At 50.0% G+C, this 12,737-nt stretch overlaps 2 protein-coding genes across 2 annotated transcripts in view; one reads left to right on the forward strand and one right to left on the reverse strand.

Annotated features, from left to right (window-relative positions):
* NETO1 (neuropilin and tolloid like 1) overlaps positions 1–12,737 on the reverse strand; it is a 182,912-nt gene that overhangs the window by 143,859 nt on the left and 26,316 nt on the right. The window lies entirely within an intron of this gene.
* Positions 2,855–7,054, forward strand: LOC121001186. The gene is made up of 2 exons (XM_040432142.1): positions 2,855–5,406; positions 6,329–7,054. Exons 1-2 carry the CDS (start codon positions 3,694–3,696, stop codon positions 6,344–6,346), a joined length of 1,731 nt encoding a protein of 576 aa, XP_040288076.1. The 5' UTR covers positions 2,855–3,693; the 3' UTR covers positions 6,347–7,054.

The raw sequence follows: 12,737 nt of genomic DNA on the forward strand, positions 1-12,737 counted from the left end.
TTTTTTTGGGGGGGAGATGGCACTATGATACTGGGACATGGGGGGGGAGAGGCTCTTGATACTGGCACTTTTTTTTGGGGGGGGGGGGATGGCACTATGATACTGGGACATGGGGGGGGAGGAGAGATGCACTTGATACTGGCACTTTTTTTGGGGGGGAAGATGGCACTATGATACTGGGACATGGGGGGGGAGAGGCTCTTGATACTGGCACTTTTTTTGGGAAGGAAGATGGCACTATGATACTGGGACATGGGGGGGAGGAGAGAGGCTCTTAATACTGGCACTTTTGGGGGGGAAGATGGCACTATGATACTGGGACATGGGGGGAGGAGAGAGGCACTTGATACTGGCACTTTTTTTGGGAGGGAAGATGGCACTATGATACTGGGACATAGGGGGGAGGCGAGAGGCACTTGATACTGGCAATTTTGGTGGGGGAGATGGCACTATGATACTGGGACATGGGGGGGAGGAGAGAGGCTCTTGATACTGGCACTTTTTTTTTGGGGGGGGGGGGGGAGAGATGGCACTATGATACTGGGATATAGGGGGGAGGAGAGAGGCACTTGATACTGGCACATGGGGGGGGCATCTATGGGGACACCTACTGGCACATTATTGGGGGGCATTATGGGGGACACTAGGCCGGCAGCCTATCAGAGGCCGGACACTGAGGGCATCTACTGGGGCACTATATATGGGGCATTTTATACTGGTACATTATGGGGGGCACTAGGAGGAAGGGGGGAGAGGAGCACTATGGGGGAATTTACTGGGGGCACTATATAGGGGTATTTTATACTGGGACATTATGGGGGCACTATGGGGACATTAGCTCAACTGGAGGCATTACAAGGGGGTATTTTTTGCACTGTCACATTAAAAGGAGAATTATTTCTACTGGGGGGCATTATGGTGGGCTTTATTACTCCCCCATGGTATGACCCCTTAGTAGCAGCACCAGCCTCTCCCTGCTCTGCTGTCCCTCTGCCCCTTCCCCAAATCCTTATTATGAAATCTTTCTCATTAGGATAAAACACATCAGCTCCGCCGAGCCCCCCCAGCCAAGTGTTGAAGTGGCGTCCGAGATCCCCAAGGGCCAAGCCAAGTAACTGTAAGTTTTCATGTGAAATATGTTTATGTTATACACATATAGCCTACACTGTGCCACACAATATACAGTATACCGCTACACTGTGCCACACAATGTACAGTATACCGCTAGACTGTGGAGTTTGTTCTATAAGCACCATTGTTTTGTGGCGGTGGACAGAAAATAATCTGGAAGTGCCCCTCCCGAGACCAGGCTCTGACTGCTAGCACCACCATAGCCCCCATATATGGCTAAAAAATTATTGCTTCGGGGGGGGTTTGGGTCTTACACCATTTTCTACCGCACCGGGTGACACCAGCCCTAGCAATGCCACTGGTACGCTGCCTGCCTATGTGCCACATTCTGCCTCGGCCCTCAAGTTCCTCAACTTGCAAAGGCGGCCGCGTCACAGAGGAGACACCCAGTCCATCACCACCACCATCACTAGTCTAGACACTCAGTAATGGTTTGGTTACTCACCTGAGTCACGGTCACCTCTAGACTATCTGTAAGTAAGTCCCTTGTCGCTGGTGTGCACTGCAGGCTCGCTTTTCTAAAGGAAGTGGAACTGTCTGAATGGCTGTACAGTACAGTCAGAGTGGCATGTGAGTCTGTGACACATGATGTGGCAATAATAAAGTGAGGCCGGACGAAGCGGCACGCTTCAGGGGAGGCCGGCATGAGGGGTTTTGTGAGCAAGGGTCAGGGAAGGTAAGGGTTAAGTGGATGAGTGCAGGAAAAGGGGGGAGGAGCTAGAAAGGGGCGGGGAGCGGCAGGCTGAAGTAGTGGTGAGGCAGGTCAGCGCCCGCCATTTTAGGAGCAGAGAGCCAGCATCTTCTGAACTGCAGCATCGGATTCAGCAATGGCAGAAGCAGTGGAGGTGATGCTGCGGCGCTTGAGGGAAGCGGCGGACACCAGGGGCAGCGACTGGCTGGAGCAGCAGGTGACCGCATTGCTAGGGGGGGCGGAGGTGGGTACGTCTAGCCCTACTCCAGCAGCTACACGGCCGCGGCGGGTACGGCCGCCGGCGCGCCTGAGCCCTGATTTACCCCCCCGGGTCCGGCGCCGTGTCAGGAGCCCCACAAGGGACCCTCCACGCCGGGAGCATTCTAAGGCTACTGCGACCTCCCGGCGTGGGAGGAATCCATATGTCCGGCGGGACCCTCCAGAGGCTGTGGGGCCTTCCCCTCAGCCCATCGCGGCAGCAACAGGGGAGTCAGGACCTGGTTCTGCAGGATCCCCTCCTGTCCCCAGGAGTCGGAGGCCTGCTCAGCGTGGGAGAGGTAGTGGCAGCAGAGGCAGCAGCGGGGCTGCGCGGTCGGCCAGGGCGGCCCGGCGCAGGCCCTTACAGGATGAGCCCCTTTCAGTGGCACACGAGGCTGCGCCTGTAGGTGCCAGGGACGGGCGCAGGCCTTGCCATGATGCGCTTCTTACAGAGGAGGAGGACGAGGCTGTTCTGGACGGCTCCCCGCCCCAGAGCAGGCCTCTTGGGCATGAAGACAGGCGTGCAGATGCTTATATGGAGGACAGGGAGTTGCGCAGGCCATTTCCTGAGGGCGGACAGTTTGCTACTGGTCCTGACACCGTGGAAGACAGAGTGCGTCCCAGAGCCATTCCTAACGCACCCAGCAGTGATCCGCCTGGGGTGCTGCCGTCGAACAGCGCAAGTACCCATCAAAGGAACGTCGTGGATCCAGGAGTCGTCCGTCAGGAATCAGGACCTGCGGCTGCCGGGTTCACAGCACCCGGGCAGTTAGGTGAGACATCACTGGGAACACTGTTATCTATATTTAATGTGGCGCCTGGGGCGGGGGGGAGCAATAGTGCTATTATCGGTGGTTTGGGGCGCTTGCTGTGTGGTTTAGCTGGGGTTAGTCAGGATAGGGGGGCAATGGGGGCTACCCCCTTAGCAGCGTGGGGGTTGGGGGCAGAAAATAGCAATGTACCGGCGACCGCTAACAATAGTAATGTAGCAGTGGCCAATAGCACAGGTGTAGCCGAATCAGTGTCAGTGCAGACGCAGGCGGGAGGTGAGGAGGATAGGCCCAGATTAGATGACGCCGCAAAAGGGGAGGTGTATGTTTGCTTTGAGGGTCCCCTGGGAGCGCATTTGAAAACGGAGGTGCGTGAGAAAATTTGGAAGGGAGAGTATATAGAAATTTTTTCGCTGCTTCCGTTGGAGCGGTTCAACCTTGATGTGGTAAAAAAGGACGGAGTAAGAAAGGAGGATGATGATAAGCGTCGCTATCGCCTTATCCCTAGGTCATTTAGTAATTGGCTACAGGCCTTTGCTATTTTGGCAAGTGTGATTGGGGAGAAGAGTCCGGAATGCTGTTCCCCTTTATTTTGCTATCTGGATGCTATTGGGGAAGCCTATAGAGTGTATGGGGGTTCCGGGTGGTTACGGTATGACGAGCAGTTTCGTCAGAGGAAAGCAGTCCGTCCTAATATGAGATGGGACCATAAGGACATTGCGTTATGGATGAGGGTGACAGCGCCAGGTAGGAGTGGTCAGTCCTTTCGGAGTGAGTCAGGGGTTGGGGTACAGCAAGGTACAGGGACGCCCCCAGTTGGAAGAGGATACTGCTTCCTTTTCAATGAGGGAAGTTGCAAATTCGGCCAAAAATGCAAATTTAGGCATGAATGTTCCGTGTGTGGCGGGGGCCATGGGGCTAGCAGATGTTTTAGAGGGGGTAGACAAAGGGGGGGGGATAGTTTTGCAAAAGGGGCAGACCCCAGTGCGAGTGGAAAGGATGGTGGGGCATCTAAATAGATATCCGAACCAGGAGTTAGCTGAATTTTTGTATTCAGGGTTTAAGTTCGGTTTTCATATACCTTCACACCCGTTACCAGTCTTAGAGAAGCGGAAGAATTTGCGCTCGGCATTGCAGTTCCCGGACATAGTGACAGGAAAGTTAGCTAAAGAGGTTTCCCTAGGGAGGATGGATGGTCCGTTTGTTACATCACCCATCAGTAACTTGCGAGTTTCCCCTTTGGGTTTGATCCCTAAGAAGGAGCCTAATAAATTTAGGCTCATCCACCATTTATCATTCCCTAAGGGTGCGTCGGTCAATGAGGGCATTGACCCGGAACTTTGTTCTGTGGTTTATGCTTCCTTTGATGCGGCTGTGGAATGGGTAAGGAAGCTGGGTCCGGGTACCCTGTTGGCAAAATGTGACATTGAAGCGGCATTTCGGTTGTTGCCAGTTCACCCGGATAGTTTGTATTTACTGGGTTGTTTTTGGAATGGCGCATATTTTGTGGATAGGTGTTTGCCAATGGGCTGTTCAATATCGTGTGCATATTTTGAGCGTTTTAGTTCTTTTCTGGAGTGGGTGGTGGTTCAGGAATCAGGTTGTCACTCTGTCATTCATTATTTGGATGATTTCCTGTGTTTGGGGCCGGGGGGATCTAGGGTTTGTTCGTTGTTGTTATCCACATTACAGTCTGTTTTTGAGTGTTTTGGAGTCCCGTTAGCGGTGGACAAAACGGTGGGGCCGGCTACTGAGCTAAGCTTTTTGGGTATTGTCATAGATACACAGCGGATGGAGTGTAGGCTACCAGTAGACAAAGTGTCAGATTTAAGAACAGAGGTGGCGGCGGCATTGACAGCAAAAAAGATTCGTCTGCGGGACCTGCAGTCTTTGTTGGGCAAATTAAATTTTGCATGCAGAATCCTACCTATGGGCCGCATTTTTAGTAGGAGGTTGGCTTCGGCGACAGGAGGGGTGGTGTCTCCCCACCATTTTATTAGACTAGGCAGTGAGTTGAAAGGGGATTTGAAAGTTTGGGATTCCTTTTTAAAACAGTTTAATGGCAGAGCATTAGTTATGGGGGGGGTGGTTGATGCGTTTGATTTCGAATTGTTTACGGATGCTGCGGGTGGAGCGGGTTTTGGGGCGTACTGTGAAGGGCAGTGGTGTGCGGGTCGGTGGCCTGAGTCCTGGGTACGAAAAGGGTGGGTAAAAAACGTGGCATTGTTGGAACTCTTCCCCATTGTGTTGGCAGTCACGCTCTGGGGGGAGAAGTTTCGGCACAAGAAGGTTCGTTTCCATTGTGACAACTTGGGAGTTGTGCAAGCCATCAACAGTGTAACGGCTTCTTCCCCCCCAGTTATTTGCCTATTGCAGCAGTTGGTTCTCCGGTGCTTGTCCCTTAATGCTTGGGTGTTTGCGGTGCATGTGCCTGGTTCCTCTAACTGTATAGCTGACGCACTTTCTCGTTTTCAGTGGGAGCGGTTTCGCCAGCTGGCCCCGGAGGCGAGTCAGGTCGGATTGGTGTGTCCAGAGTCGTTGTGGGAGATCCTGGAGGTACCGTAGCTTGTCTGTTGCAGGCATCATTGAGTGAAGGCACGTGGAGGATGTACGATAGGGCTTGGAGTAGGTGGCAGCAGTGGTGTAATGACCTAGGGGTCGAGGTACTGGACGGGGAAATTCCGTTGTTACTGTTCATTGGCCACGTGAAGGATCAAGGTTGGTCGGTTGCCAAGATCAATGGTTGCATGGCGGGCTTGGCTTTCGGATTCAAGTTGCGGAATTCCCCGGACATTACTAAGTCCTTTTTGGTCCGACAAATTTTGAAGGGTTATAGAAGGTTTCAGCGTGTGAAAGATTCCCGCCTACCGGTGTCCTTTTCGTTATTGTTACAGTTAGGGGAGCAGGTAGCTGGAGTGTGTCGCTCGGCTTGGGAGGTGAGCTTATTTAGACTAGCCTTTGCTCTGGCTTTTTTCGGAGCCTTTCGTTTAGGGGAGTTAGTGTGTGCAAGTGTGCAGCGGGAAGGGGGTCTGAGGAGTGAGGATGTAACGTTATATGACGACAGGGTGCTGATTTATCTGAGATTTTCAAAGACGGATCAGGAGGGGAGGGGTCATTTAGTCTCATTGTTTGAGGTGCCGGGATGTCTAGTGTGTCCAGTACGGTGTTTGCGTGATTTTCAAGGAAGGGCAGGGGTCGCGGCAGGCCCGATTCTCAGACATGAGGATGGCTCCTTTTTATCGCGATTTCAATTTATAGCGGTATTCAAGAAATGTTTGCGTAATCTAGGAATGGACTCTGGCAAGTTTACGGGTCATTCCTTCAGGATAGGTGCTGCCACGGAGGCTGCTCGCTTGGGGGTGCGAGATGAAGTGATTAAGCGTATTGGGAGGTGGGAGTCGGAGCGTTTTCGGCTGTATGTGCGTTTAGGGGCAGTTTAAGGCTGTGTCTAACCATGTTTGTCTCGTTCTTTTTTCAGGTGATGCCCCGTTATTAGTTTGGATCCTGGGCCATTCGTTCGTGTTCTGGGGGGCATTACGAGCGGATGTTCGGCAGAATGGGCGGCAGCTGGGGTTTGATCGGGGGACAGCCATAGTAAGATGGATCGGACGCAGAGGTATGGTGTGGGGTAGTGTTTTGCAGGAGGTTCATCGGCAAGCCAGGTTAGATAGAGTCCCAGATATCTTGGTGTTGCATGTTGGGGGAAATGACCTAGGGGTCCGACCTTGCAGAGAGTTGATCAGGGATATACGTTTTGATTTTTTGCGTTTGTGGTCCCTCTTCCCGTCAGTTGTCACTGTGTGGTCGGATATTGTCCCCAGGAAGGTCTGGAGGGAGGCGAGATCGGTTGAAAGGCTGAATAAGGCTAGGATTAAGCTGAACAGGGTGATTGGGCGGTTCTGTGCCAAACATGGGGCGGTGGTGGTGAGGCACCCCGAGTTGGAAGCAGGAACAGGAGGCTTTTGGAGACAGGATGGAGTCCACCTCAATGCGGTGGGCATTGATTTGTGGTCACTGGACTTGCAGGGAGGTATTGAAACAGCCCTCCGGGTGTGGCGGAACGCGCGAGCTTAAGGGCTGTCAAGCTGCGCGTTGTTGGCGGGGGGAGGTCATAGAAGCTGGGGCTACTGGATGGTAACGGTGAATGAGAGGGCCTCAATGGTGGGGCTGGACTCTCAGAGTTGGGGCACCTGGTTGGCTTGGTATGGCGTCCGTCAGTTGGTGTCCCCGAGCTTGTGGTACGCGGCTGGGGGCAAGATGGAATTGCCGTGGTGGTTTGTGGTCGTTTAAGGTGCAGTTAGGCGGCTTCTAGGACCTCCCTCGTCAGTTAGACATGTATATATTTATATATATATGTCATTGTTATATCAAGTGTTATGTTTATTCATGTTATTTATATTATTTAATAAAAGACGGCTGCTGTGGCCGATTTAATCCAAACAGTGGCTGTGTGTGGTTATTGGGAGAGGAAATGGGGAAGGTTAGTTAGCTAAATGATGGGGTAGTGGACCCGAGCGTAGCCAATAACCCTACTCAAGTGAGGCCGGACGAAGCGGCACGCTTCAGGGGAGGCCGGCATGAGGGGTTTTGTGAGCAAGGGTCAGGGAAGGTAAGGGTTAAGTGGATGAGTGCAGGAAAAGGGGGGAGGAGCTAGAAAGGGGCGGGGAGCGGCAGGCTGAAGTAGTGGTGAGGCAGGTCAGCGCCCGCCATTTTAGGAGCAGAGAGCCAGCATCTCCCTCCCTCCCTCCCGTAGTGTGTACTTGGATGTTTCAGGGCGGCAACGGTATATTATAGAGGGGATGCATATATAAAAAAAAAAAAAAAAAAATGTGTATTTTATAAATAAATAAATGTATAAAAAAAAAAAAAAAAAAAAATGGACAAGGGGTGGTGGACGGAGTGTGTCGTTAAGTGTTGCGTTTGTCGCAGCAGTCGTGGCGGGGGGAGGTCATAGAAGCTGGGGCTACTGGATGGTAACGGTGAATGAGAGGGCCTCAATGGTGGGGCTGGACTCTCAGAGTTGGGGCACCTGGTTGGCTTGGTATGGCGTCCGTCAGTTGGTGTCCCCGAGCTTGTGGTACGCGGCTGGGGGCAAGATGGAATTGCCGTGGTGGTTTGTGGTCGTTTAAGGTGCAGTTAGGCGGCTTCTAGGACCTCCCTCGTCAGTTAGACATGTATATATTTATATATATATGTCATTGTTATATCAAGTGTTATGTTTATTCATGTTATTTATATTATTTAATAAAAGACGGCTGCTGTGGCCGATTTAATCCAAACAGTGGCTGTGTGTGGTTATTGGGAGAGGAAATGGGGAAGGTTAGTTAGCTAAATGATGGGGTAGTGGACCCGAGCGTAGCCAATAACCCTACTCATGTGTCTGCTGCCTGGACCAGTATCTGTACACGTATGTATGGCATAATTAATGGAATGACACATCACACATGACATGACATGAGTGACACAGGTTTTTACCAGGCAGCCTGGTAACTCATGTCATGTTATATGTGATGTGTCATTCCATTAATTATGCCATACATACGTGTACAGATACTGGTCCTGTACTCCCGTGAGGTGTGGACCCACTCCTGAGACTGCATGTGCTTGCAGTCCCTAAATAAATAATACTGCAGTGATTAGCAACCGTATGACAGGCGTTTATCACCGATCCTCAGGACAACCATCGCTTGGAAGAGCTTAAAGTGTAACTGCCATTTAATTATTTTTTTTGCTAAAGTGTAGGGCAAGTGATAAGTAACATTTTTAGAATATAGTTTATTTAGCCAAAACGTTTAATTTTAGTAAAAAACTGTGGCTGAAATGGCCCTTAGCAGCGCTCTCTGAAATGAGCGTTGCTAAGGGCCACCCGTCTTCTATTTGAAAAGGGGAGACGGGCTGTGCGGGAGCTGTGCTTCTGCCTCCTGTGCCCCCGCGGTTGCCACAGGCGTCTTAAAATCTAATGCTCGGGTACACTAACAAACCTGCCTTCCCTGCGATAATCACTCATGAAGACGGATGGACCTTAGCATTTCAGGGGGCCCAAGGAAATTCTTGCCCAGGGTCCAATCAATATTAAAGACGGCCCTGAGTTTGTTCAGAGATATTTGAGGCAGGCTACTTTTTCATGGGCCACCTTGTATTAAGGGACATGGTGTGTTTGTAGTACTACTAGTCTGTGTAGCACTATTATATTCAGGGGGCATGGTATATATGTCCTACTAGTATATTTAGGGGGCATGGTGTGTTTGTGTAGCATTATTATAGTAGGGGGCATGGTGTGTGCAGCAGTATTATATTCAGGACTCATGGTGTATGTAACAATATAATATACAGGAGCACAGTGTGTGACACGTAGATGACTTTGTATTAGCATACAGTGTAGTGATGTGCTGCAAAAGCAAAACGCTGAAGCCTACTCTGCAGAAATGAGTCATGGCCGGGCAGTGAGGCAGCAATGATGTATGGAGCTACTGTCGTTTCTGAAACAAATCCCATCATACGTTACCATTTTTTTAAATAGAAACTTTTACAGAAGGGTTAACAACTTTTCAATTGATCTTTGTTCTGTTCATGGTTATAGTGCTGTATGTCTGTTATTAACCTGGTTCTGGTACTGTATTTACGTTAGTTCTGATGCTGGTATTTATATTATGAGCTTGGTCCTAATGCTGGATTTACATACTAGAATTGGTTCAGGTGTTGTATTTTTGTACTTGGCTTGGTTCTGGTGCGGTTATGTTATAAGCTCAGCTCTGGTATGTACAGTATCGGTATGCTTAAAAGTAAATTTACAGTATATTCAGGGTTGTGAAAAAAACCTGGGCACTATACTATGCATGGTATACATATCTTCCCTCCTTCTTACAGTTCACAGTCTAAGTGTGCAAGCTGTCCACAACTATGATTATTCACATATAGGTCTATAAGTAATTGATAAGTGTAATGTAATGAGTATTTGGCAGCCACCATTTTACAGGTCAGAAGAAGACCACCAAAAAGTGATAAGTTGTGATTCATGTTTTAACTTCTGATGGCACAGTACATTTTTAAACATACTGTTTGTTACCACTCACTACTGTACCATCCATTTGCCCATTGCCATATATGTCACTGTCACTTTGACATTACTAATAATTAGTGTTGGGAGGGCATGCTCTGACGAACACTAATTTTACTCCAAAACGTGCGGGGAGGAGACTCGAATACCGCGATGTGCCGAGCATTGCGATGCTCGAGTCTCCTCCCGGACATTTGTTGGCTGCTACACAACCAATAAATGTGCAGGTAAATACTGCCATTCACTGTAATGCCGTAGCTATGTTGGCTATTGGCATTACAGTGATTAGCTGGCCGGAACTTGTTAGAGACCAAAAAGTCCTTTTAAGGACTATTGTTGTATCTGGCAGCAATATAATTATTAGCGCAACCTGCGCTAAATTGCGTGCAATTGTTAGAGAGACCCAAAAGCGCAACCTGCGCTAAATAGCTTGCAATTGTTTGGTCGCTGCAGACAGCGACATTATCTGTGCTACATCTCCTGTGTAACGTGTGCGCAGCCTAAAATTATCTATGACATCCAGTGTACTTTTTCCGTAAACGGTGTCCGCTGCGGACAGTTACATTACCTGCGCTATATCTCCTGTATAACGTTTGTGTATCAGAAATATCAGTGACATTCAGTCTAATATTTTTGCTACTGGTGGCAGCGACATTACCTGCGCTACATCTCCTGTATAACGTTTTCCCATCCTAAATATCAGTGACATTAATTCAGTGTAATTTTTTATTAGCCGCTGGTGACAGTGACATTACTTGCGCTATACCTTGATTTTGGCCTCTCGACAAGTCCGCTTGAAGAGGGACATGAGGAGATCTTGTGCCCTGATTCCCAAACTCTTGAGCATCCACAGTCACAAGAAGATGATGGTGGGGAACGGCAATTAGTGTTTCACGAGGTGGATGATGATAATGAGAAACAGTTGCCAATAAGTCAACCTCAGTGTCTAAAGAGGTTCATGATAAGAATGAGACACAGTTGTCAATAACTGAGGTTGTTGTTAGGTCAACAAGTCAGGATGATAACCACCAGAGTGAGGAAGTGGAAGAGGAGGTGGTGGACGATGAAGTCACTGACCCAACCTGGGAAGGTGGCAAGCCAAGCGAGGACAGCAGTACAGAGGGGGAGGGATCCGCAGCACCGCAACAGGCTGGAAGAGGCAGTGGGGTGGCAAAAGGGAGAAGGCAGGCCACACCAAACAGGCCCACAACTGTTACCCAGAGCACCCCCTAGCGGCAATTTCCCTGGCGTTTTTTTGAGGAAAGTGCTGAAAAATGAGCAGGGGCGTGAACACTAGCAACCCCACCACCACCAGCATGATCCGCCACATGGCATCAAAGCACCCTAATAAGTGGGCCGAACGCTTGGGTCCACAACCAGTGTCTGCGGGTCACGGGTCACACCACTGCCTCCTCTTCCTCTGTGTTACGTGCTGGCCAATCCCCTGTCCTTGTGGAAAAATTCCTCCAAAAATTTCCAGCTGACAACGCTGGCTGCAGAGTACGTAGTTCCTTGAGCAACCGAGGAGGGGAGACGAGGGGAACACACAGCAGTTCCTACAGAGGCAGGGCAACACTCTCTAAGGCCTGGGATAGTTTTATGACACCCCACCAGCACCCTCAACCTGATGCGTAGCCTAGTGTCACAAGGAGGGAAAAATTTTGGAAGATGGTGAAGGAGTACATAGCTGACCGTGTCAGCGTTCTCAGTGATCCCTCTGTGCCTTACAACTATTGGGTGTCCAAGCTGGACATGTGGCACGAACTGGCACGCTACGCCTTGGAGGTGCTGGCCTGCCCCGCCGCCAGCGTTTTGTCAGAGCGTATATTTAGTGCTGCTGGGGGCATAATAACTGATAAGCGCATCCGCCTGTCAACTGAAAATGCTGGCCGGTTGACTCTTATAAAAATGAACAAGGCCTGGATTGCCCCTGACTTCTCTACTCCACCAGAGGAAAGAGGCTGAACATAAAGGCACTCTAAATGTGGCTTTTATTGTGTATTGAATACACTGTATTCCCATGCACCCCTTCCACCACTAAAAAGGGTATATGGTTCAATCTTCCTTCTTTCGTCCTCCTCCATCATATCAACATGCTTATTAGGCTGCCTTTGCTCCTAATGTTTTAAAGGGTCAGCTCAGCAGCAGGCCCTCACCCATAATGTTTTAGAGGATCACCAGCAGGCCCTCTGTCACGGTAAGTGTACAGGAAACAAGACAATGCAAAAGAATCTATGACTCACTGGATCTAAAACTAAGGAACAAAAGGGAGACCCCTGCATGAGACCTGGCACTCTCCCTGACTGCTCAGCCTATGCGAACACCCCAAAGGTGGATGATCGCATATCCCCGTACCTCGACTATATAATACCTGAACACCCTACAATAGTGAGGGGACACGACCACCGGCTCCCTACACTAGACACGGAGGGAGTCCGGGTCATCTGGGATCCAGCAAACAGAAAATCACAAATGAATGTACAGCACTTATCTTGTAGAAGACTGGGAAATAGGAACAGCATGCAAGCCGCCCACTAATGCATTATGGGGAGGAATTTAAAGGGATGCAATCAGTCCAACTACATGACAGCTGAGAGAGACTAACGAGATGAGGAACTGAAAACCAAAACAAAGAAAACTCAAGGAGGAGGTTCTGAAAGGCTTCTGTCAGAGCTTCTCAGCTGTCTGGTTGTGACAGTACCCCTCCCTCTACGAGTGGACTCCGGACACTCAGAGCCCACCTTCTCAGGATGGGACCTATGGAAAGCCCTGATGAGACGAGTGGCCTTAATGTCCGTCACTGGGACCCACATCCTCTCCTCAGGACCAT

Source organism: Bufo bufo, chromosome 5 (genome assembly GCF_905171765.1).
Source record: "Bufo bufo chromosome 5, aBufBuf1.1, whole genome shotgun sequence".
Lineage (NCBI taxonomy): Eukaryota > Metazoa > Chordata > Amphibia > Anura > Bufonidae > Bufo > Bufo bufo.